Source organism: Dromiciops gliroides, chromosome 6 (genome assembly GCF_019393635.1).
Source record: "Dromiciops gliroides isolate mDroGli1 chromosome 6, mDroGli1.pri, whole genome shotgun sequence".
Lineage (NCBI taxonomy): Eukaryota > Metazoa > Chordata > Mammalia > Microbiotheria > Microbiotheriidae > Dromiciops > Dromiciops gliroides.
The window spans coordinates 190,117,568-190,144,999 of record NC_057866.1 but is presented as its reverse complement, the minus strand read 5'-3'; the positions used below and the strand labels follow the sequence as shown (position 1 = coordinate 190,144,999).

At 37.6% G+C, this 27,432-nt stretch overlaps 1 protein-coding gene across 1 annotated transcript; it reads right to left on the bottom strand.

Annotated features, from left to right (window-relative positions):
- Positions 1-1,055: 1,055 nt before the first annotated feature.
- Positions 1,056-23,670, bottom strand: LOC122732176 (probable E3 ubiquitin-protein ligase TRIML1). Its single transcript, XM_043972309.1, has 7 exons — positions 23,471-23,670; positions 5,447-5,657; positions 4,931-5,026; positions 4,066-4,296; positions 2,839-2,861; positions 2,579-2,676; positions 1,056-1,597 (listed from the first exon to the last, which is right to left on the bottom strand). Exons 1-7 carry the CDS (start codon positions 23,668-23,670, stop codon positions 1,056-1,058), a joined length of 1,401 nt encoding a protein of 466 aa, XP_043828244.1.
- Positions 23,671-27,432: the final 3,762 nt, after the last annotated feature.

The window sequence follows — 27,432 nt, the reverse complement described above, 5'->3', positions numbered from 1 at the left end:
TAGTTTTCCAGTATAATAGATTTGGATCTATTTTCCAGGTTAGTTATTTGCCAGTCAATGTCTTTTATTTTTTAAGGTTATTCTTTTGTTTTGGATTTCGTTTTATTGACTTTTGATCTCTCAGTCATTAGCTTCTAATTAGCTTATTATGATTTTAAGGAGGAATTTTTTTCAGTTACTTTTGGTATTACATTTTGGGTTTGGACAATTTTAATTTTAAGTAGTTTTTTCCAGTGAATTTTTATTTACCTTTTAAAATGTTTTTACTTTGTGCTTTCTTTGTCGAGATTGGGTATCAACTGATGTAAAGTAAACAAAGCCTGATCATCAACCCCAGTAACAGCAATATTATATGATTGATGATCATCTGTGAATGACTTAGTTATTCTCAGCAATACAGTGCCAACAGACAATTTCAAAGGGCATATAATAAAAGATGTTACCCATTTCAAGAACTCTGAATGTAGAATGATGCATAGTTTGTTTTAATTTTTTTTCATTTTTTATTGCTTTTGCAACATGGCTGAAATGGAAATATGTTTTGCCTGACTGTACATGTATAATCTAGAGCAAAATGCTTGTTTCTCAGAAAGAAGGATGGGATTTGAAACTAAAAGGAATGTGAGAACAGAATTGAGAACTCAAAAATGATGAAAAATGAATTTTAAAAATTGTTTGTACATGTAATTGAGAAAAATAAATTTAAAAATCCTCTTAAAAAAAGAAAAATATATACATGTATGCACATATGTGTGCTTATCTAGAAACAAATATGTATGCACATAAATGTGCATATGTGTGTATATGTACATACATACATATATAAAATATGATTCTATTTTAGAAATAGTATTTGTAAGTGTCATCCAATTAGATTTGATGCAGGAAAATAATACATTTTGATAGAAAATGAAGCACCTTAGTGTTGATACCGAGTACAAACAAGATGCACTTTATTTTCATTGCTTTTGTTAATTACACATAGCTTTAATGGCCATTTCAACACAAGAACAAAGGAATAGAAAGTCATTTATAGAGTAATTTCCAGTCACTTGTCACTTATTACTCCTGGGACATATACTGAGTGATGCAGGAATTCCTTCCTCATTATGAAGGGAAAGAGCAAAGTAAGGGCGAAGAGTCCCTTGAAAGATGAGATCTAGGGGACTGTAGATAAGGGTTTCTTCTGTGACATTGTAAAATGCTATATGTCCATTTTCATAATCAAGAAAAATGCCCATCTTATCTATGGGCTCACTCACAAAATAGCCATTTTGTAATTTCAAGATAAAGAAATCATTTATAGATCTGTAGCTTCCTAGGGCAGTTACATCCTCAGGCAATATGGAGAGGTTTGTATTCTGACTGGCTGATTCTTCACAGACACCCACTTTCCACTCTGTATTAGCTCCCAACTCTACTTCCCAATAGTGTTTGCCTGAGGTAAATGTCTGGGCCCCTAGTACACAGAAAGCATCGTCAGATCTTTCTTCATTGTCAGCCAGGTGTTGTGGGACACTTCCACACTTGATATGCTTCAAATCATCAGACAAGATGAGATGAGGATGGGCTGTTTCAGGATCCAGAGTTATATCTCCTAGAGAAAAGGGGGAAAATGGATAATTAGCCTTGGGTTGCAGACCTTGGGGATTAAAAGTAAAAACAAAGAAAAATTCTCTAATCCTGAACAATCTCACACAATAAACTCAAGTCACAATCAATATGGGATTATATAAGAACTCTTGAAGAGATCATCCTCCCCCTGACACCTGTTTGTGGACAAGCAATTTACCTTTCCAATGAGGCCTTGTCTCATTGGCTTATGCTAGGCAAAAGAATTTACTGTTGGAACAGCTGTAAAACAGTCTAGCTATTTAGGAAAATGGTTCAGTTGATAAGTGAAATCAGTGGGAACATTCAGGCCTGTTGAGACACCAAACTAGAAAACCAGAAAGCACCTTAGTAGCCATGTGAGAGTACCTCAGTGCCCCAGTGGGTAGAATACTGGGTGGCAAAGTGCTAGAGCATCAGGCCTGGAGTCAGGAAGACATGAGAACAAATTTGGCCTCATATATTTGCTAAGGGTGTGATTCTAGGATAGTCCCTTAATGCTACTTGCCTCAGTTTCCTCATCTCTAATATGAACAGGAGAAAAAATATGGCAAACCACTCCATGAATTTTGCCAAGAAAGCACTAAATTGGGTCACAGAGACAAATAAACTGAAATGCCTGAATAAATCATCTGAAGTTTGAAATAATGAAATAATCTATAAGGGATAAATGTTATATGTCCTTCATTTTCAAAGTGGACCATGACATCAGGAAGGAGATGTCATGTCATTCACCTGTAAGTGAATTTGATTTAAGTGAGGGAGGGCAGTTCAACTTCATCAGCCTCTCTCTCCTCAGGTGCCATCTGGGTCCAGCTGAAAGATACTGAACCAGAGATGACTCCTATAGGATAGCAGAAGCTGAGGTCATTTGTGCATGCTAGAACACGGAACAAATCCATTGCCAAAGATATGGTAAGTCCTAGGAATTTCCCAAATGTCAATTGAGAGTGACACAGTAACTTACTCTGGAAGGTCATGAGCATTTTTCTCAAGCCAGTGTTGGCACAGGTGCTCCAGATAGAGGAATCAAGCTTCAGTTCTTGAAGTAGCTGCTCCTCATTCCTACAAATGGGACACAATTGGTTACATTTACTCTACTCAGAGCTCCAGAGTCCTATCTGGATCAAATACTTCACGGTGTTCCAGCAGAGTAGATACCCATTAGTCACATTCCCCCACAGATGCTGCATTTCCATATTAGTTGAACAAAGAATAGAAACTTACCTTTCCAATGGGATTTTCATGATCTGAGGGGAGAAAATAAAGAGATTTAGTGTTCTGCTCCTTGGTCTATTTTTACACTATTGTATTTCTCATAGAACCCAGACACACTTCCCCAAAGATCTGTCACTCCCTTAGAAATCTTTTCCAAAAAAACAAAAGCCCAGAAGCTTAGACAGGTTTAATTCTAGGGTACTTTTGGTCATGAGGCATTAACTGGCCAAGCACTTTCATGCTCTGGAGAGGTAACCCTGTGCTATTTGGGGGTGGGGCATAAAAATAGAACCTTAGAGTTAGAAAAGACCTTAGAGGTCACTTAGATCAACCTAACACTTAAATAAAAATGATGTCTACAGAACTTCAAATAAATGGTCAATAAGCCTCCTTTGAGAAAATTCCCATGGCAGGGAAATTACCACATCTGACAGTAGACTAAATTATTTTGGACAAATTCTCCGGCTTCATATAGGAAATGGAGCCATGAAGACACAAGCTTAGGCATTACTTCTGATGCTACATGTGTGGCCTGTCAATTGCTCCAGAACTCACTGTCCTCCCTAGGATTCAGAGTCTACAATCTCTTTAATCTAACTCAAAGAATGACAGTGACTCACAAAAAAGATAAGGACAGTCAATTTGAAAACTCAAAAGCACCAAACTTCTTAGAGTAATTATGCAATCATGACTGGTATTTTTTTAAGAATCCATTTTTTCTGATTTTGCCCTATTATATTTAGAAGCCCAAGTCTAATATCCCAGTGATAGAGCACAGTACTTGAATAGAGATATAACCTCCTACCTAAACCTTCTCTAATTCTAGACATTCTCCTTTAAATTCAAGCCCTGGGACGTAGATTTCAATTGTCCCTTCCACCCAGGAAATTTTCTTCTTAACCCATTCCACATCCCTAATGTGCCTCCTCAAATTTTGCCCCACAAAGAGAAACCAAGTATCTAGATTAATGATTCTCAAAATTTTGGGGACAGTTCTCTAGAAATCTCCCAAGCCAGGAAGGGACTCTCTCCTCAATTCTGCAAATCCTTGAAGATAGAGCTTCAGTTTGCCTTTCTCCCTCGGTTTCCTCATTCCATCCAAGAAAAAGCCTGAACTAACCCACTCTATGAACTGATCCCGAAAAACCCTTCCCTTAGTGTCCTATGGGTGACAGGGTATGTACCTTCCATTCTGCATTTCCAAGGCAATTGCACATGGATATTTCACACACTCACCTGGAGCATTTTTGAGGGTGCCTGGTCCAAATTCTCCTCTACTTCTAATATCATCCTTTGGAGATTCCGGATTTTTTGTGAAAATTTGCCCTTCTTCGATTTATGTTTTGCCCTGTTTTTTCTGAATTCCTGTTCCACTCTCAGCAGGTGTTGATTTAATTCATTCCGTAAGAACTGGTATATGTTTTCATATTCAGATATAACTGATTGTTTAAGAGCATTTACATCCTCCTGTAGTAAAAGAAAGTAGGATAAATAAGGAAGTGAAAAGTACAGAAGGGCAGAGGTGAGTGGTGAACATTTGTGCTCTCTATGTAACACTTTTAGATATCTAAGAGGCTGCATGAACTCAGGTACCAGGCACAGCTTAATGACTGCTAGGCCCATATCTCCCATATAAGTACTTTTGAAGTAAACTATTTCTTGAAGGTCTTTTTCTCAAGGAGTAGGTAATGATGGAAATAATAGGGTTAGGGTTAGGGTTAGGGTTAGGGTTAGGGTTAGGGATTGCATTAAGGATCGCATTAGGGTTAGAGAAGAGAAATATTATATAAAAGAAAAGTTCTTGAAAATCTGCCAAAGGCCATTTTCTCCCTCAAATACCCAAATGCTATCTAGAACCTGTTTTTATAAATATATTTGAGGAGTTAACAGGAAAACAAAGTTCTTCTACCTGCATTAGGTATGAAATGGTTCATCTGTCATTGCAACACTACCTTTCATCCAATGATCATGAATATGAATCTGATCCTTTGCAAAACATGATTTGCCTGTCATTTTCATCATTACTTATTCCTTCTGAGAAGGGCCCCAATGGGACAGTGTACCTCTTACATTTTCTCTAGCAAAACAGATAAACGCTGACCTTACAATATTCCTCCATCCTTTCCCCTTTGTTCAATGCAATTTTAAATTTCTCTTCTTTTCTCTGTGAGATATTCTGTGTCTCCTGGAGCTTGTCCTGCAAGAAAAGTAGAGTCTTGTTAAAACTATTTTTTAGAACAAAGAAAACTGGACATTTAAGAGTTATTATCTACTATATAACACGCTTAAACTGCATTTCAAAGCTATTAAAGGTCTGATGTCTGTTATGCCTCGGACACTGACAATAACTCTAAGACATTGGAACCATTATAATTTTCAGAATTTTACAGATAAGGAAAATGAAACAGGAAAATTTGGAAGGCCAAGTGAGAATAAAAAGAATGGGCATTTGGTTTTGAAGCCACAGGTTGTTATGAGGCCTTTGGATTTTCCTTGGGCAATGTAGGTTGAGCTTTGTGCCTTATATGGCAGTGTCCACAAGTGCTCACAAAGAGAGTTGAATGAGTAGTCAACATTTCTCCTTTGGCATGTATCTCTAGTGAGCAGACACTCTTACCTTGTACTTTTCAGCAGCATTGTCCATGGGAAGAACATGATGATGCTTGTGCTCTGGGGCTAATGAACAAGACTCACAGAGGGTTCTCTGGTCTTCCTCACAGAAGAGCTTCTCTTTTTCTCCATGTTGATCACAAGTGGTCAGCCCCACTGTGCCCTGCAGTAAATGAGGCCTGAGCATTTTTCCAGGGATGGACAGATTCTGCAGGCTCCTGTTGGGTAAAAAATTGCTGAATTTATGAATCCTCTTCACTCTGGGCAGGTGACTGTGGCATCAGCTCCCTTTCTGCACTGGAGAAGACACTGTGTGCAAAAGGTGTGGCCACATTTGCAGTCACTGGGCCAATGAAGTTACCCAGACATATAGAGCAAGTGAGATCCTCCTTGAGGTTTTTATTTAGCCCTTTGCCACATGCGTTCCTAGACCTGTGGAAAAAGAGTCAGTAAAAATTGGACCAAATTGGATCAAGGCCTTCCTGTGCTATCCACAGAATATCAAATCTTTTGAAGAAGTTGTTTTGTAAGGAGTCAGAGGCAACATTGGTTCTACTTCTTTGACACATCCTGAGCAGATCCATCAGGGATCCCAAGTATCCGGACTGCCTTCAAGTAGAACCAGAGAACCTAAGTATCCTGGTTCTCTCAGATATTGTGTGTAAGTCAGAGTACACTAAGCCTGTCTTACAAATGGGTCTCATTCCTTTTCATCTTGAAAAGGCTAGAGAGCTGATTTCTTTTATAGACCTGTGTCTCCATGGAAACAGATGTCCACCCCCTCCATCCTCCCACAGTGCTGAATGTAAGCCTTTCCTCCAAAGAACCTAGGTTATGGGGGTTCACTTTGAATATTTCTTACCCTTACCTTCTCTTGCTCTTACCCCACAATTCAGGGTCATCATCCTCTGAAGAAAACATCTTTACTTCCTCTTTAATGTTACAGAAATTCTCAGGGTTGCTTGAACTCAATACTTAATTGAGTAGCTTAGGAATACCTGATCTTATTTCAAAGGCTATGAATAATCTCATTTCTCATTATCTAATATGGCAGCAAGGCAAGGAAAATCCTAAGTTATCATTTCTTTTCCCCTAACTTTCACCCACAATCCAAACAAAAAACTCAGTTATTTCTTTCCTCGGTCTCTCATTTTTGTCCCCTCTTTTAGGTTATCATTTCTTTACTGGCTAGAGAAGGCCTTTTCCAAAATATGCCATGGAGCAAAAATCTTGTTCCATGGGAAGCTTACCTCTGATTCTGTCCTTCCACAATAGTCTTCTCAAGATAGATATTTCTCACTCTTTACCTAGAGTCCTGGCAGCAGAGGTTTGTAGCAGTGACTTGTTGAGGTCCTTTTTATATGTCTTCCTTTGGTTAGGTCCTCCCCTTACTCCACCCACAAAAGGTGAGAACTCCTGAGTTTGGATGGTATTTTCACTCTCTCCTATAGGACTGAGTTCTCACTTTTGTCCTTTTGCATAGTAATGACCTATAATTCACAATGATTTTCACACCTAAGACCTTTAGGACAGAGAAGTCTTGTCAATTCCAAGCAAAGCTTACCTATGATTCCTTCTTTCAGAGATATTCCTCTCAGGAGAGATAATGCTAGCCCTTTCCCTTGAGCTCTGTCATGAAAAGTTTTTGAGGACTGAGGTTTATATATCTTTTTTTGGGAAGTCTGTCTATTATACTTCCCCTGAAAGGTGAGAACTCCTGTGTTTTGACAGTACTTCCTATCTCTAGTAAAGGGCTGAATTCTCACCTTTGTATCAACTCTGGCTACAGTTATGCAATGGTGTTCACATATTGCCTCTTCAGGCCAGAGATCTTTTGCACCTCAATTCATTAAACCAGTGGGCACAGGGTACAACTTATCCCCTTAATTATTGGAGACATGGTGAAGGTACCAATATTGGGTTTATGAGGATTCTTTTGCCTAAAATGTCCATGCTTTTTTCCCAATATAAATATTTTATTATTTTCCAGTTACATTTAAAAATAATTTTCAACATTTGTTTTTATAAGATTTCTAGTTTTAAATTTTTGTCCATCGCTCCCCACCCTCCCACCTCCCAAAGACACCAAGTAATCTGATATAGGTTATATATGCACAATCACATTAAAATATTTCTGCATTAGTCATGTAATGAGAGAAGAATTAGAGCAAAAAGGAAAAACTTCCAAAAAGACAAACAAAAGCAATTGAAAGAGTATGGTTCAATCTGCATCCAGATTCAACAGTTCTTTCTTCCTGGATTTGGAGAGTATATCCATCATGAGTCCTTTGTAACAGAATTATTTTAAATGTGCTATCTTTTACTGTTTTCTCCTTGCACAGTTATGGTTCTGATATATAGTTTTATAACTCTTTTTTTTTTTTTTAGTGAGGCAATTGGGGTTAAGTGACTTGCCCAGGGTCACATAGCTGGTAAGTGTGTGTTAAGTGTCTGAGGCCGGATTTGAACTCAGGTACTCCTGACTCCAGGGCCGGTGCTCTATCCACTGTACCACCTAGCTGCCCCGTTTTGTAACTCTTATAGGAGTTTAGGTGACTCATTTGGTAGGGGCAACACCTGGACCAACCTGAAATTATGTATGCTACTGAGGTCAGAAGGAGAAACCTTTCCACAGGCAGTTTTTGAAGGACCACCCCTTCTGAGGGAGGAAGATTGAATGCTCACTGAGGGAAGGCTAAGTCACGTCCGGGATGCTGGCTCTTTTCTTCCTTTCATTCTCCTTCCTTGGCTTTCCAGGTCGTGTGAGCAACTAGCAGAAGTCCCAGGTGTGGTGATTGAACACAAAATCCCTGCATTCCTTTAAAATAGCTTAATTGGAAATAAGCTGGGTGTTGTATAGACTTAGGTTAGAGCTAGGAGAATTTATCTGTATTTCTTTTTCCCTATTTCCTTATTATTAATTTCACCTTTGTTGTTTAATTAGTTTCCAAGTAATAAAATCTGATCCCTTTGTGGAAAAGAAACTGTAAGGCACCTTTCTTACTGGCCTGGGAGAAGTATCTAAAAAGGGAGCCCTGAGGGGAGGTAGCTTTGAACCTAGAGGTCCCTCTTTATTTCCAGGTCCCCAATATTTCAGCTAGTCACCCAATTAACACTCCATACATTAAATTTGGCACCCACAAATAGGAATGCTTATGATAATATGGATTTACTTAAAATCCTTCTGCTTTAATAATATTATGAACTGTTTCAACTAATGTTTTGGTTGTCTTTAGGATTTTCCAAGTATATCATTATATCATGTACACAAAGAGATATTTTTATTAACTCATTACCTGTTCTGTTTCCTTCTATTTCTTTTTTTTTCTCTTCTTGCTATTGTTAGAATTTCCATTATAATATTCAATAATATTGTTGACATTGGGAATCCTTGATTCTCAGCTGATCTTGCTAAGAAAACTTGTAGATTATGCCCATTAAAAATAATGCTTGCTAATGGTTTTAGTTAAATTCATTTTATTTATTTAAGGAAAAATGCATTCATACCTATACTTTCAAGTTTTTTTAATTTTTTTTAGTAGAAATGAGTGTTGTACTTTATCAAAAGCTTAGACATTATGCTGGAATTCTATGCCATTCTAACTATTGGAAAGTATATGGATTGGAAATATACATGTGGCCTTGAAAATGAGAATGTTGGGGTAGCTAGGTGGTGCAGTGGATAAAGCACCAGCCCTGTATTCAGGAGGACCTGAATTCCACTCCAGTCTCAGACACTTGATGCTTACTAGCTGTGTTACTCTCGGCAAGTCACTTAACCCTCACTGCTCATCAAAAAAAAAAGAAAAAGAAAATGAGAATGTTACAAAGGGCAATGAAAAAGTACACCACAGAGGTGAATAGTGTATAATACCTTTTAAACATTGAATTATGGGGAAGCAGAGTGAAGATGGTGGATTACAATTAAAATTCTCCTACCCAACAATGTTAATCATAATCTTTCAGGAGAAAATATGGATATCCAAAGAAATAGGAGACTTAAACTTTCATAATGAAAAGCCATGAATTGAGCAGATAATTCAACCTACAATTACAAGATTCAAGAGAAGCACAAAAAAAGGATAAAAATACTTCAGACACTGAGGGAATTTCTGGTTTGAGAAGGTAGCTGAGTGATGGTGATGCTATCCAGGAAAGTCAGAAGCACATACTGGAGGGAAATGAAGTATGGCCCTCCTGGGCCAATCCATAAAATAGAAACCCTCAAAGGAACTCACCAATGGACATCATCATTTGAGCTTTCTCAAGTACTTATCTCATTCTTACATGTATTATTTTTATTTGGATACATGGTTTATCTCCCTACAATTCTGTAAATGTCTCAAGGACAAGGACTAGTACAATTTTTTTTTCATCTTTGCATACCAGCACAGAGAACTGGAAATAATGGACACACGGTAAATATTTGTTGAAATTAATAGAATTTGTTAAATTTACTTTAGATATCTCTAGCTCTGGGCTTCAATTTAATCTTTATTAAAGTTGTAGAAATTATGCTTGTTGATTTCTAAGACACCTGCCAAAATGTAAACTCTTGACTATGTTTCTCTGGCTGAGTGATTCCTTTGGAAGTGGGTGGATAGCCCATGGCTTATGCTATATAGAACTCTATATTAAACTGTACAAATATTAAAGGTAGCTTTAATGTGTCTGCTTTGATGAATATGGCTCTTGGTTGTGGAAAAAGATCCTCCCTATTATTCATTTAGCATTCTAAAATAAATGATTGACTTCTCTCCTGAATCCAATGGCAAGAGCATAAGAACATTACTATTTTTCATCTCCTTTAAAAAGGAAATTTCTCTTAGTCTAGTTTTCCCCTTTTATCATTTGGTATAACAGTAATGTTGGTCACTATATGTTGTGGACCACACACCTTGAATATTATTCTTCTAGGATGTTTTGTTCTGAGGGCCTCAAAGTTCTGTTTCCATCCCATGCTATGGGTGATAGTACTTGGGTATAGTAGAAAAGGCAATGGAGTTGGGTTTTAGTCTTGATTCTATTATAAAATGCCTGTGTGAACTTGGTCTAATCACCTTAACTACTCTGTACTGCCCAGTCCCAAGTTGTAAAATGAGGAGATTAAACTCAGGATCTCTAAGGATCCCTGGGTTCCCTTAAGATTCAGATCATTAGATTTATTAGATTGATTAATTCATTAGGTTGTGAGAACCTTGAGATCAGGGACTATCTTTAATCTCTTTTTGTATCCTGAGAACATGGCACACAGTAGGTGTTTAATTAATGCTTGTTGTCTGACAACTCAAGTGATGCCTTTTGTATGAGGCTATTCCTGGTTCTTCTAGCTGCTAGTGCTTTTCCCTCCAAGTTCACCTTCCATCTACTACTTTATATTACTCTTTAATTCACTTTCCATACTTTTTACCAACCATTTTGTCCCCAGGGGTTATCCCCATTCCCTTTCCAGCTCCTTTTATATATCATCTTTCTCCAGTAGATTTTAAGCTCCTTGATGGCATGAACTGTTCCTCTTGCATGTATGTCATATATTAAGTAATTAATAAACACTCTACCAATTGATCTTTCATCAATCTATATTTTATATACTTATATATGCATTATATCTATATCTGTCATTCTCCTATGTATGTATGTATGTGTGTATATGTGTATGCATGTTATGTATTTATCTCTATCTCTCTGCCTACCTATCTACCTGCCTCTCTGCCTATCTGTTTATCTACATATGTATCTGGGTACATGTTGTTCTTGGGGGGACTTGTGGCCTGGATGATGGGATAGCTCACCCAAAGAATTGGAGGCTCATCACCAAGCTTGCAAAAAAAAAAGAGATTTATTAGGAAAAGGGGATATTGCCAGGGAACAGATCACCATGATGACTGTCCCACTTGAGTATGAAAAGACCTGGTCTTTTGTACATTTACAAATCAAAGAGAGAGCAGGCAGCACTGGGAGGAAAATGCAAACAGGGAAGGGATTTTGGAATAATGGGGCATGAGAAAGGTTTGGAGCACCCATTCATATCTTGCATAACATCTTCCAGACCCTGTTATTGCTTATCAGTATACTAAGACCATGCTATGCAATACTCATTCCTGAGGTAGGAGCTGCCCATCTCCAGGAGAGTTCAAGGACTCCTTGGGGGTGGGGTGGGGGACTTGGGATCTCTAGGTTTCTTGGGGTCCCACTGCATTCCCATAAAATTCCCTCTTCTTATTATTTCCCTTCTCTTCCTCCCTCCCTTCCCACCCCCCAAGAACTCTAGGAATTAAATATAAGTTATACATGAGTAGTCATGGAAAACATCCCCAAATTAGCTAGGCTGTGAGAAAAAAAACAGTTAAAAAACAAATCTTCAGATTAAGGAATTGTCAAACAAAAAAAAAGAGCTATGTTTCAGTCTGTTTTCAGACACCATCATTCCTTTCTCTGTAGATGGATTGCAATTTTCATAAGTCCTTCAGGGTTGTACTGGATCATTGCCTTGCTGAAAATAACCACATGCCTTCTCAGCACATCATTTCACACTGTTGCTGTTATTTTGTATATACTACATTTCACTCTGCTTCAGTTCATGTAGGTCTTTCCAGGCTTTTCTGATAGCATCCTGTTCATCATAACTTTTAGATAGTACCTTAAACTTGACAAAAAATTTTCTTCACAATATCCCAGCAAAGTAGGTACCGTACACTTTGCCATTATAATCTATCATCATAACTAATTCCTTCCATCTTATTCCCTTCCCATCATCTTTACTCCATTTTTCTCTTCTTTTACCCTATTCCACCTCAAACGTGTTTTATTTCTGACTGCCCCCTCCCCTGCTCTTCCCTCCCTTCTTTTACCCTTCCCTCCTTATCCTCTTCCCCACCTACTTTCCTATAGGGTTAAATAGATTAGTCCTCCCAGTTGGGTATGAATGTTATTCCTTCCTTGAGCCCACTCTGATGAGATTAAGGGCTTTGAGCTAATTCTGTGTTCTAAATTTTTCTTCCTACCTCCCTCCTCAACCCTTTCTATGAAATCAAGCAATTTAGTATGTCATACTTGTGCAGTTATGCAGAACATCTTCACCTTCCTCGAAAGTATTTTGCTTTTTACTGCTCTCTCCCCCAATCTGCCCTTCCCTCTTTCACCTCTTCTCCCCCCCACCCCCCACCTTATCTCCCTCCCCTTCCACTTTCTGTCAGGGCAAAAATATATTACTATACCCACTTGATAATTATGATATTCCCTCTTTGAGCCAATTCTGATGATAGTCAGGTTCACTCACTCCCCCATTCCTTCCCCCCTTTTCCTTCCCCTCCATAAGATTTTTTCTTGTTTCCTTCATGTGAACTACCAGTCCACCTCTCCCCTTGCCCTTCCCCAGTCTATTACTCCTTCTCCTCAATCCTATTTTAAATATGTCATCATGGGATAGGTAGATGGCACAGTGGACCACCCCTGGACGCAGGATGCCTGGAGCCCAAATCCAGCCCCAGACATAAGACATCCCACTCTGTTTGCCCAACAAAGAAGAAGGATAAACAAAAAAAATAAATGCTTTACCAATATCATCCCTTCACATTCAGTTCAGTTCTGTGTCCTCTGTATCTTCCTTACTGAGAAAGTTCCTATGGGCTAGAAGTATTAGCTTCCCATGTAGGAATGTAAACAGTTTAATCTTTGAATATCCCTCATGATTTCTTTTTCCTATTTACCCTTTTATGATTCTCCAAGGTCTTGTATTTGAAAGTCAAATTTTCTATTCATTTAATGTCTTTTCATCATGAATGCTTGAAAGTCCTCTTATTCGTTGAAGTCCCATTTTTTCCCCTGAAAGATTATACTCAGTTTTGCTGGGTATGTGATTCTTGTCTGTAGTCCCAGTTCCTTTGCCCTCTGGAATATCATATTCCTTGCCCTCTTGTCCTTTAATGTATATGCTGCTAGATCTTGTTTTATCCTTACTGCAGCTCCACAGTATTTGAATTCCATTTTTCTAGCTGTTTGCAATATTTTCTTCTTGACCTGGGATCTCAGGAATTTGGCTATAATATTCCCGGAGGTTTTCCTTTTGGGATCTCTTTCAGGAAGTGATTGGTGGATTCTTGCAATTTCTATTTTTCCTTCTGCTTCTTGAATATCAGGGCAATTTCCCCTGACAATCTCTTGGAAGATGCTGTCTAAACTCTTATTTTGGTCATGATTTTGAGGTAGTCCAATGATTTTCAAATTATCTCTCCTGGATCTGTTTTCTCGGTCAGCTGTTTTTCCAAGGAGATATTGCACATTGCCCTCTATTCTTTTATTCATTTGGATTTGCTTTACTGTGCCTTGGTTTCTTATAAAGTCACTAGCTTCCATTTGTTCAATCCTAATTCTTAGGCAATTGTTTTCTCCAGAGAGCTTTTTTTTTACCTCTTTTTCCATTTGGCTTTTCAAGCTGTTGACTTTTTTCTCATGGCTCTCCTGCATTGCTCTCATTTCTCTTTCCATTCTTTCCTGCACCTCTCTAAATCTTACTTCTATCTCTCCGACTTTCTCTTCAAAGTCCCATTTGAGCTCTTCCATGGCCTGAGAACAATTGATATTTTTCTTGGAAGCTTTGGATTTAGAGGCTCTGAGGTTGGTATCCTTTTCTGAGAGTGCACCTCAATCTTCCTTGTTGCTAAAGAAAATTTCAATAGTTCTTTACTTTCTTTTCTTGCTCATCTTGCCATCTTTTATTTGACTTTTAACTCCCTCTTACAGTAGGGCCCTACTTCCAAGCTACACTGTCCCAAGCTTCAGAGGGTCCCAGGTGTTTAGATTTGAGGGAGGGCAGATTTTTCTCAAGCCTGGCTCGTTCTCTGGTCCAAAGATAACCTCAAGCCAACTTGCTAATTAACCAGCTAGCAGAATTATGTGTGCTGTGCATCTTAGCTTTGACAAGCCTGTACCCCACCCCCACCTGTCCTGTCCTTCAGGATTTCTTCCTGGTTCCCTCCTGGGGTGGGATACTTAGGTTCCACAGACACCCCTGTCCTTTCCCCCTGGCCAGGTGTTCAGCCCTCTCATCTAACCTAAAGCTTAGTTCCAGAAGATGCTGGTGCTACAGGTGATTCAGAGAGTTGAGGCTCTGGGGGAGCCTCCTCTTTTGTGGCATGTCTGGGGTCTGTGTTGGCATGATTGCAGGGTTAGCCTCTGCTCACAACTCAGTAAGGCTCCCTTTAATTTGAAAAATAATCTCAGCCTTTCTTTTTGTGTGTTTTGCAATTCCAGGGCATGTTTTATTGCTGTTTTAGGGGTAATTGTGTCAGGAGCTCTGTGTGTTTAATGTCTTTCCTCGCCCAACATGTTTATTTGTTTTTGTTTTTGTTTTTGTTTTTTGCTGGGCAATGAGGGTTAAGTGACTTGCCCAGGGTCACACAGCTAGTAAGTGTCAAGTGTCTGAGGCCAGATTTGAACTAAGGTCCTCCTGAATCCAGGGCCAGTGCTTTATCCACTGTGCCACCTAGCTCTGCCCCCTGCCCTCTCATTCTAATAAGAATAAAGCTCTGTCCTTTCAAAAAGTGGCTTGAGGGTGGTATCATTTCATCAGTACTCATTAGGATTCCTTTCTTATTTCCTAAAGGGTACTGACTAACTAGGCAGAGACCAGGAAGATTTTGTTGTCATAAAAGATAATAATTCTCATTTGTTCTTTGGAGTTTCACTTACATGGGTGTAACTTCTAAAGATGGAGATCACAACACATTTATTGTTTGGTCATTTTAGGTATTTTAGACTTTTTGTGACTTCATTTAAGATTTTCTTGGCAAAGATACTAGAGTGGTTTACCATTTTGTTTTTCATCACGTTCTCCTTTGTACTTCCTTCTTTATGGGGTATTACAATTCCTCACACCAAGAATGCACTTTCCATATCCCTCTGCAATATACTCATGTTTAAGTCCTTGTGAAGTGCTATCCCTCTTGGGGGAAGTCAGTAGCTCCCAGCGCACAGATGGTGGGGGGTGCAGAAGGAAATTACAGGGGACACTTTCATAGCACTGGGTGTAGGAACCTGTTGCATTGCCCATACATAGTTCTGGGTCAAGGCCTGAAGGTGAAAAGGAACACTAGTGCAACAGTACCTCTGGCCCTGTGAGAGTAATAGCATGGCCATGGATCCAGGGCAGTCTTTATGATTGCTCATGGGAGAGCAAGAGCTCTTGTTTCAAGTCCAGGGCAAAGAGGAGGTGTAATGTTGCCTGAGTTGCATTTGAAGGGCCAGAAGGAGTGATAATATTTGCAGCCACAGGGATACAGCATCCCTGGTTCCGCTTCTGGGGCATAGAATAATGGTTATGATGGCTCATGGGCTAGAGCACAGGGCAGGAAAGCAGGGAACACAGTTCTCCTTTTTTCATTATAGACTTATGGAAAGAACTTAAAACTTTCAGACCCTCAGAACTAGCTCTGAAAGCAATATTACAAAAACTTGAAGCTGCAGACAGTGCCACCTCCACACTAGGAGCTAAGCACAATTTGAACATAAAGTTAAACAAAAAAGATGAAAAAATAAACAAATAATAATAACAACAACAAAGAATGTGATCATCAAAAATAATTCTGGAAGTGGGGAAGATCAAAACACAAACCCAGAGGAAGGCAACCAAATCAAACAGCTACATGAAAAAACTCAAGGAAAAATGTGAATTGAACATGAGCCTCCTAACAAGAATTCCTGGAACATTTCAGAAGGAATTTTTAAAATCAGTTTAGAGGTAAAGGAAAAATGGGGAAAAAATAAGTGTGATAGAAGAAAATTATGAAAATAGAGTTAATAGTACCCTCTTCCATTTTATTATGGTTGAGTTCATCTTATTCACATCCACAGTTCTGATTATGGTATATTTCCCTCCATTCAATTTCCTGCCCCCCTCACTGTTTATTGTTCTCTGTCTTTTTCCTCCCTTCCCTGCCAATGTAAGTTTTGCTTCTAACACTACCTCTCCACAATCTGTCTTCTTTCTATTAGTTTCCCCCTTTAATTATCCTCCTCCCCTCCTTCTTCCCTATAGTTTGAGATAGATTTCTATACCCTTTTCTGAATATGTATGTTATTCCCTCTTTGAACAAATTCCAATGAGAGTAAGGTTCAAGTGATGCCTCTCTTACCCCCCATTTTTCAGTCCATGGTAATATATCTTTTGCATCTCTTTATGTAAGATAATTCATCCCATTCTACCTCTCCCTTTTCTCTTCTACTAAGGCAATACTCTTTCTGACCCTTTACTTTTTGGGGGATAGGGTTGGTTTTGATTTCATCAAAGTCAGCTTTTATCCACACCTTCTTTCTATATATAGTCCTTTGAACTGCTCCTGTGTAGGGATGTAAATAGCTTAATCTCCTTGAATTCCATATATTTTCTCTTTCCTGTGTACCTTTGTAAGCTTCTCTTGCATCTTGTATTTGATGATCACATTTTCTCTACACCTCTGGTCTTTTTATTAGGAATTCTTAAAAGTCCTCTATTTCATTGCCTGTATATACATCCCCTCCAAAATATTATCACATTTGCTGGGTAATTGGTTCTTGGTTGTAACTCAAGCTCCTTTGCCTTCCAGAATATCATATTCTAAGCCCTCTGATCCTTTAATGTAGAAGCTGTTAAGTTCTACATAATTCTGATATTTCAATTATTTATTTCTGGCTTTTTGCACTATTTTCTCCTTGACCTAAGATTTCTGGAATTTGATTAGAATATTATTGGAAGCTTTTATTTTGAGATCTCTTTATGGAGGTGATTAGTGGATTCTTTTGTTTGTTTGTTTGTTTGTTTGTTTTGTTTTGTTTTGTGGATTTTTTTTTTTGGTGAGGCAATTGGGATTAAGTGACTTGGCCAGGGTCACACAGCTAATAAGTGTCAAGTGTCTGAAGCTGGATTTGAACTCAGGTCCTCCTGAATACAAGGCTGGTGGTCTATCCACTGCACCACCTAGCTGGCCCCAAGTGGATTCTTTTAATTTTGATTATATACTCTAATTGTAGGATATCTGGAAAGTGTTTTCTGATAATGTCTTGAAAGATGATATCCAAGGTCTTTTTAAAAAATCATACCTTTCAAGTAATTTGATATTTCTTAAATTATCTCTCCTGGACCTATTTTCCAGTTCAGTTATTTGTCCATCAATATATTTCATTTTTTAATTTATTTATTCTTTTGATTTTTTCTTGATTCTTGATGTCTCATGCAGTCATTAGCTTCTAATTAGCTTATAATTTTTAAGGAATTATTTTTTTCATTTAGTTTTTCTATCTCCTTTTCCATTGGGCCAAATTTATGTTTTAAGGAGTTCTTTTTCAGTGAATTTTTTTTTTATCATTTAAAATCTTTTTTGTTATGTTTTCTTTATCAAGATAAGGATATACTCTAATGATTAGAGAGATGCAAATTAAAACAACTCTGAGGTACCACCTGACACCTATCAGATTGGCTAAAATGACAAAAAAGGAAAATAATCAATGTTGGAGAAGCTATGGGAAAATTGGAACACTAATGCATTGTTGGTGGAACTGTGAACTGATCCAACCATTCTGGAGAGCAATTTGGAATTATGCCCAAAGGGCGATAAAGCTGTGCATACCCTTTGACCCAGCAATACCACTTTTGGGTCTTTTTCCCAAAGAAATCATGGAAAGGGGAAAGGGACCCACATGTATAAAAATATTTATAGTTGCTCTTTATGTGGTGGCAAGGAATTGGAAGTTGAGGGGATGCCCATCCATTGGGGAATGGCTGGACAAGTTGTGGTATATGAATGCAATGGAATACTATTGTGCTGTAAGAAGCGATGAACAGGAGGAGTTCAGAGAAACCTGGAGGGTCTTGCATGGGCTGATGATGAGTGAGATGAGCAGAACCAGAAGAACATTGTACACAGTATCATCAACATTGAGTGTTGATCTACTGTGATGGATTATATTCTTCTCAGCAATGCAATGGTACAGAAGAGTTCCAGGGAACTCATGATAGAAGAGGATCTCCAAATCCAAGAAAAAAAACTGTGGAGTATAGATGCTGAATGAACCATACTATTTCTTTTGTTTTTGGTGCTCTTGTTTTTTCTATTTTGAGGTTTTTCATCATTGCTCTGATTTTTCTCTTATAACATGACTAATGCAGAAATGGGATTAATGTTATTATGTGTATATCTATATAAATATAACCTATATCAGATTCCCTGCTGTCTAGGGGAGGGGGGAGGGAGGGGAGGGAGGGAGGGAGAAAAATCTGAAATTGTAAAGCTTGTATAGGCAAGAGTTGAGAACTATCTTTACATGTAACAGGAAAAAATAAAATACTTTATTGATTTTAAAAAAAAAAAGATAGGGATGTAAAGAATTAATTGTAATTTAGAAGCCCCAGTGCACTATATACAGTGCTCCACCCACCTTGAGTTGAGTCCTGAGTGGGCCTGTCCAAATTATAATTATGGGAAGCCAAGTGAGGGCAGTCAGGTATCCTTCAGTGTGCAGAAGCTGGGAGGCTGGCCATTCTACAACTCTGTTAATTCTGTCAATCAGGGCTGCCAGCCAATTAGCTTCAGGCTGTGTGTGTGACTGCCCTGTTTCCTGTGAGAGAAGGGGTTACTGGTAAGGAGAAGGGAAGATTCACCATTTTGTGTTGGAGCTGGAAAGAGGTGGGATGCAGCCCCACCTTCCAGTACCAGATAGTTTTGATGACTGCTGCTTTGTAGTAAAGCTCCAGGTTTGGTACCGCTAACCCACCTTCCTGTGAGTTTTTTTTTTCATTATTTCCCTGGATATTCTTGATTTTTTGTTTTTCCAGATGAATTTTGTTATTATTTTTTCTAGCTGTTTAAAATAATTTTTAGGTAGTCTGATTGGTATGGCACTGAATAAGTAAATTAATTTAGGCAGTATTGTCATTTTTACTATATTAGCTCTGCCTATCCCTGAGCAACTGGTATCTTTCCAATTATTTAGATCTGATTTGATTTGTGTGAAGAGAGTTTGGTAGTTGTGTTCATAGAGTTCCTGGGTTTATCTTGGCAAGTAGACTCCCAAGTACTTTATATTATCTACTGTTACTTTAAATGGAATTTCTCTTTCTATCTCTTGCTGCTGGACTTTGTTGGTCATGTATAGAAATGCTGATGATTTATGTGGATTTATTTTATATCCTGCTGCTTTGCTAAAGTTGTTAACTGTTTCAAGTAATTTTTGACTTGATTCTCGAGGATTCCTTAAGTATACCATCATATCATCTGCAAAGAGTGATAGTTTTGTTTCCTCCTTGCCTATTCTAAGTCCTTTAATTCCTTTCTCTTCTCTGATTGCTAAAGCTAACATTTCTAGTACAATATTAAATAATAGGGGTGATAATGGACATCCCTGTTTCACCCCTGATCTTACTGAGAAGGCCTCGAATTTATCTCCATTGCATATAATACTTGCTGATGGCTTTAGGTAGATACTGTTTATTATTCTAAGGAAAGCTCCCCCTATTCCTAAACTCTCTAGTGTTTTTATTAGGAATGGGTGCTGTACTTTGTCAAAAGCTTTCTCTGCATCTACGGAGATAATCAAATGATTTTGGTTGGTTTTCTTATTGATGTGGTTGATTATGTTAATAGTTTTCCTAATGTTGAACCAGCCCTGCATTCCTGGTATAAATCCCACCTGGTCATAGTGTATTATCCTGGTGATCACTTGATGTAATTTCCTTGCTAATATCTTATTTAAGATTTTAGCATCAATATTCATTAGGGAAATTGGTCTATAATTTTCTTTCTCTGTTTTTGCTTTGCCTGGTTTTGGTATCACCACCATATTTGTGTCATAAAACGAATTTGGTAGAACTCTGTCTTCACATATTTTTCCAAATTATTTGTACAATATTGGAATTAATTGTTCTTTAAATGTTTGGTAATATTCACCTGTAAACCCATCTGACCCTGGGGATTTTTTCTTAGGGAGTTCATTAATGACTTGTTCAATTACTTTTTCTAACCTGGGCAGTTTGTATTTTTGTAAATATTCCTCCATTTCATTTAAATTGTCAAATTTATTGGCATACAGTTGGGTAAAATAATTCCTAATTATTGATTTAATTTCCACTTCATTGGTGGTCACATCACCCTTTTCATTTTTGATACTGGTAATTTGGTTTTCTTTCTTTTTTTTAAATCAAATTAACCAATATTTTATTGTTTTTTTTCATAACACCAGCTCTTAGTTTTATTGATTAATTCTATCCTTTTTTTTGCTTTCAATCTTATTAATTTCTCTTTTTAATTTAGTATCTAATTGGGGATTTGTAATTTGTTCTTTTTCTAACTTTTTAAGTTGTATGCCCAATTCATTAATCTCCTCTTTATCTTTTTTATTCATGTAAGCATTTAGAGCTATAAATTTTCCTCTAAGCACTGCTTAGGCTGCATCCCATAGATTTTGGTATGTTGTCTCATTATTGTCATTCTCTTGGATATAGTTATTGATTGTTTCTATGATTTGTTGTTTGACCCATTCATTCTTTAGAATGAAATTATTTAGTTTCCAATTGATTTTCATTCTACTTTTCCCTGGCTCTTTCTTACATGTAATTTTTATTGCATCATGATCTGAGAATAATGCATTTACTACTTCTGCCTTTCTACATTTGACTATGATGTTTTTGTACCCTAATATATGCTCAATTTTTGAAAATGTGCCATATACTGCTGAGAAAAAGGTATATTCCTTTCTATCCCCATTCAATTTTCTCCAGACATATATCATGTCTAAATTTTCTAGTAATCTATTCACCTCTTTCACTTCTTTCTAATTATTTATTTTTGTGCTAGATTTATCTAATTGTGAGAGGGGGAGATTCAGATCCCCCACTAGTATAGTATTACTCTAATTCCTCTTGTAACTCATTTAACTTCTCCTCTAAGAATTTGGATGCTTTACCACTTGGCCCATACATATTTAATATTGATACTACTTCATTATCTATAGTACCTTTTAGCAAGATGTAGTTTCCTTCCTTATCTCTTTTAATGAAATCTATTTTTGCCTGTGCTTTGTCTGAGATAAGGATTGCTACCCCTGCTTTTTTTTTTTACTTTAGCTGAAGCATAATATATTCTGCTCCGGCCTGTTACTTTACTTTTTGTGTATCTCTCTGCTTCAAATGTGCTTCTTGTAAAAAAAAATATTGTGGGATTCTAGTTTTTAATCCACTCTGCAATTCGCTTCCTTTTTATAGCAGAGTTCATCCCATTCACATTCACAGTTATTATTGCTGTCTATTCCCCTCCATTCTATTTACTGCCTTTGTGCTTTTTCCCCCTTCTTTCCCCCTACTCCTCCTCACTCACATTTTGCTTCTTATCCCTGCCTCCCCCAATCTGCCCTCCCTTTTTATCACCCCCTCTCTTTTCTTTACCCTTTTCTCCCTTACTTTTGTCCTCCCTTCTATCAGTCCCCCCTTTGCCTTCCTCTTTTGCTTCCCTAAAGAATGAGCTAAGTTTCTTTATCCCAATGAACGTATATGTTATTCCCTCTTTGAATCAAATCTAATGAGAGTAGGGTTGAAACAATGTTCACCCCTCCTTTCTTTCCCTCTATTGTAATAGTTTTTTTTCACCTCTTCATATGATATAATTCACCTCATTCCACCTCCCCTTTCCTCTTCTCCCCATAGATTCCCTTTTAAACCCCTTAATTTTCTTTGTATCATCACATCAAAGACAATTTACATTTATACCCTCTGTGTAAAGTCTTTCTCTCTGCCCAAATACATTTATCTTTCTTAAGAGTTATGAGTATTGAGAGCAGCTATGTGGCTCAGTGGATAGAGCACCAGCCCTGGATTCAGGAGTACCTGAGTTCAAATCCGACCTCAGACACTTGACACTTACTAGCTGTGTGACCATGGGCAAGTCACTTAACCCTCATTGCCCTTAAAAAAAAAAAAGTTATGAGTATTATCTTCCCACGTAGGGATGTAAACAGTTTAACCTTATTGAGTAATTTTTTCCCCCTCTGTTTACCTTTTTAAACTTCTCTTGAGTCTTGTATATTAAGATTGAATTTTCTATTCAATTCTGGTCTTTTCCTCAGGAAACATTGAAAGTCCCCAATGTCATTGAATGTCCATCTTTTCTCCTGAAGGAGAATGCAAATTTTTGCTGGGTAATAGATAATGACTCATCGAGTAATTATATTCCAACTGTCCAATTTAAATTTTAAGGCATTGTTTTCTTCAGGGAGATTATACACTTTTTTTTCCCATTTGGCCAAATGAATTTTTTAAGGAATTGTTTTCTTCAGTCAATCTGTGTGTTTCCTTTTCCAAGCTGCCAGTTCTTTCTTCATAATTTTCTTGTGTTGCTATCATTCTCTCCCCATTTCTCTCAATTTATTTATTTATTTATTTGCAGAGTAATGAGGGTTAAGTGTCTTGCCCAGGGTCACACAGCTAGTAAGTGCCAAGTGTCTGAGGCTGGATTTGAACTCAGGCCCTCCTGAATCCAAGGTCAGTGCTTTATCCACTGTGCCACCTAGCTGCCCTCAATTGATTTTTTTTGGGGGGGGGCAGGGCAATTATGGTTGTGACTTGCCCAGGGTCACACAGCTAGTTAAGTGTCAAGTGTCTGAGGCCCGATTTGAACTCAGGGAGTCCTGAATCCAGGGCCAGTGCTTTATCCACTGTGCCACCTAGCTGCCCTCAATTAATTTTTTAAATTGTTTTTGAGCTCTTCCAAGAAGGCTTTTTGTTCTTGAGACCAATTCATCTTCCCTCTTGTGGCTTCACAAATAGGCAATTTGGGAGTATTGTACTCATCTTAGTTTGCGTTTGCCTCTTCCCTGTTAATACAGAAGCTCTCAATGGTGAGAGCTCTTTTTTGTTTCTTACTTATAATGCAGCTTATTTTTTTTTTTAGTTGCAGTCTGCTCTGGGGGCACCAGGGTCCCTATTTCAAGCTTCTCATGCAGGGGAATAAGGGCTGTGTCACTGACTTTCTACTCTGAGGCCTCTATGGCTTGTGAATTTCTCACTGACCTGGGCTTGCTCCCTGTGCTTGCTCTAGGAACTGGAATGGGCATGTCCAGGTGTGTCTGTCCTGTGATTGGTGCTCCAGCTGGCACCCTGCCCCCTCTGCTGGTGCCACAGTCTTGCTGTGCCACCAGCATGTTGAACCAGGTTCCAGGGGCCTCAGTTGCTGGGCTGTGTCCCAGAGCTTCCTGCTGACTTGCCACCATCCCCTCAGTGTTCTGCTGCTATGTGCTGTGCCTCCCTCTTGCCCTAGTGAGACAGAGTTTTGCTAAAGTCTCCTCAATTATATCTGGTTGGAAGACTGTGTCTCTCTGTCTCTTTGCAGGTTGTGTAGTTTCAGAATCTGTCCAGAGGCTTGACTTAATGTTGTTTTTGAGGGAATATAAGGAGAGCTCAAGCAGCTTGCTGGCTTCTCTCTGCCATGTTTTTCTATGATCAATGAGTTCATCCTTTCTTATAGCACAGAAGTATTCCATCATTATCATATACCACAACTTGTTTAGCCATTCCCCACTTGATGGGTATCCCCATAATTTCCATTTCATTGCCATCACAAAGAGAGCTGTTAGAAATAATTTAGGACATATAAGTATTTTCCTTTCCCCCAATCATCTTTGCTGAATCAAAGTATATTGGCAGTTTAGTAACTCTGTGGATATAATTCCAGATTGTCCTCCAAAATGATTGGATGAGTTCATAGTTCCACTAACACTGAATCAGCATTATTTTTTTTCACTGTCCCCTCAAACATTTCTTAATTTCCTCTTCAATCATTTTAGCCCATTTGATAGACATAAAGTGATATGTCAAGGTTGTTTTAATTTGTATTTCTAAAATTAATAATGATTTAGACCTATTTATATCACCTTAATTTGATTTGATTTTTTTCATCAGAAACTGCCAGTCAATATTCTTTGGCCATTTTTTTCTCTTTATAATATTTTTTTTCCAAATTACAATATAAAAAACAAATTTTGATATCAGTTTTTAAAAACTTTATGTTCCAAATTCTCTTCCTCCTTCCCTTCCCACCCCCTACCCTTAAGAACTCAAGCAATTCGATATAAGTTATACATGAGTAGTCATGTTAAACATCTCCACGTTAGAAAGGGTATCAGAGTAAACCAACAAAAACAAAACTTTAGATTAAGGAATTATAAAAATAAAATTATACTTCAATCTGTTTTAGATACCATCGGTTCTTTCTCTGCAGATGGATTGTAATTTTCATAAGTCCTTCAGAGTTATTGATCATTGCATTGCTGAAAATAACCATGTCCTACCCAGCTGATCATCTCACACTATTGCTGTTCATTGGTATACCAATACATTTCACCCTGCTTCAATTCATACAGGTCTTTCCAGAATTTTCTGATAGCATCCTGTTCATCATAACTTTTATATAGTACCTTTAACATGACAAAGAATTTTCTTCACAATAGCCCAGCAAAGTAGGTACCATACATTTTGCCATTATAATTAATCATCATATCTATTTCCCTCCATCCTATTCCCTTCCCATCATATTTACTTTTTGTCTATCTTCTTTTACCCTATTCCTCCTCAAAAGTGTTTTGCTTCTGACTGGCCCCTCCCCTACTCTGCTCTCCCTTATTTCACCCTTCCCTTCTAATCCTCTTCTACTCCTACTTTCCTGCAGAGATAGAGAGATTAATCCTGGCAATTGAGGGCATATGTTATTCCTTCCTTGAGGCAATTCTGATGAGATTAATAACTTTGAGGTAATTCTGTGTTCTAAATTTTCCTCCTCCCTCCTATGAAATTTCTCTAAGAAAGCAAGCAATTCAATATACATCATACATGTGCAGTTATGCAGAACATCTTCATCTTCTTGAAAGTGTTTAGCTTTTTACTACTCCCTCCTCCAATCTGCCCTTTCTTCCTTCCCCTGCCCCACCCCCATCTCCTTCCTCTCCAACTTTCCCTCAGGGCAAAATATATTATCATATCCACTTGAGTATGTATGCTATTCCCTCTTTGAGCCAATTCTGATGATAGTAAGGATAGTTCCCCCACACCTTAACCCTCTTCCCCTCCTCTCCATAAGGTTTTTATTATTTCTTTTATGTAAGCTACTTTTTCCCAGTCTACCTCTCCCTTTACCTATCTTCCAGTGCATTCCTCTTACTCCGTAACTTTATTTTGGAGATGTCATCATAGGATAGCTCGGTGGCACAGTGGACAAAGCACTAGCCCTGATCTCAAGAGGCCTTGAGCCCAAATCCAGCCCCAGACATAAGGTACCACACCCTGCCTACCCCACCAAAAACAAGGATAAACAAAAATAAATGCTTTACAGATATCATCCCTCTGTATTCATTTCAGACCTGTGTCCTCTTTCTAAGTGTATTCCTTTCAGTTGCCCCAGTACTGAGAAAGTTCTTATGAGTTAGAAGTATTATCTTCCAATGTAGGAATGTAAACAATTTAATCTTTGAATATCCCTCATGATTTCTTTTTCCTGTTTTACCCTTTTATGCTTCTCTAGGGTCTTGTATTTGAAAATCAAATTTTCTATTCAGTTCAGGTCTTTTCATCACACATGCCTGAAGGTCCTCTTTTTCATTGAATTCCCATTTTTCTTCCCTGAAAGATTATACACAGTTTTGTTGAATAGATGATTTTTGGCTTTAGTCTCACTTCCTTTGCCCTCCAGAATGTCATATTCTGGTCCTTTAAGATAAATACAGCTACATCTTGTGTTGGCCATTTATTAATTGGGAAATGACTCCTATTCTCATAGATTTTGCAAAGTTCTTTATGTGTTTGAGAAATGTGGTCTTTATCTGAGGAACTGTTTATAAAATCCTCACCCCAGGTTTTCTTTTGTTTGTTTTTCCTTTCCTTTTGATCTCAAGTATATATATATATATTTAATTTGCACAAACACTTTTCAATTCAATATAATTGAAATTATCCATTTTATACCCACTTAGCCCTCTGTCTTTTGTTTATTCATAAATTATTTACCTATTCATAATTCTGGTAAGTAGTATGTTCCATGCTCTTAAAATTTTCTTTTTCTTTATATCTGCACTATATATCCATTTTGACTGTATCATGGTAAATGGTATAAGATACTCCTCTATACCCAATTTTGCCTTATTAATTTCCTGTTTTCACAACAATTTTTTTTTTACCAAATAATGAATTTTAAGTCCTTGCACTTGTCAGATACAAGGTTACTATATCTATTTGCTGATGTAAATTTTACGTATACTTTTTTTCCATAGACCCACTTTTCTATTTCTTAGCCACTAACATATAGTTTTGATAATTACTGCTTTATAATGTGGTTTAATATTTGGTACTGTTAAAACTCTTTCCTTTATATTTTTTCATTAGTTCATTTGATATTCTTGACTATTTGTCCTTCCAAATGAATTTTCTCATTTTTCTAATTTAGTCAAATATATTTTAGTAGCTTAATTGAGATGGCATAAAATGTGTTAATTTTGTTAAAATTATTATTAAAACTATTATCATTTCTCTACCCATGAACAATGACTATTTTTCCAATTACTTAAATCTGATTTTATTTTTATAAAAGGTTTTTAAAAAGAAATTTGTTTATATTGTCACTGAGGTTTTTTTAGGGGGGGAACAAGTATATTCTCAGGTATTTTATGCTACACAGAGTTATTTTAAATGTGATATCTTTTACTGTTTTCTACTTGCAAAGTTATGTTTCTGATAGCTGACTCACTTGGTAGGGGCAACACCTGGCCCAATCTCAAGTTATGTATGCTACTGAGGTCAGAAGGAGAAACATTTCCATAGGCAGTTTTTGAAGGACCTCCCCTTTTGGGGGAGGAAGATTGAATGCTCACTGAGGGGAAGTTGAGTCACATCCAGAATGCTGGCTCTTTTCTTCCATTCACTCTCCTTCCTTGGCTTTCCCGATGGTGTGAGCAACTAGCAGAATCCCAGGTGCGGTGACTGAACAC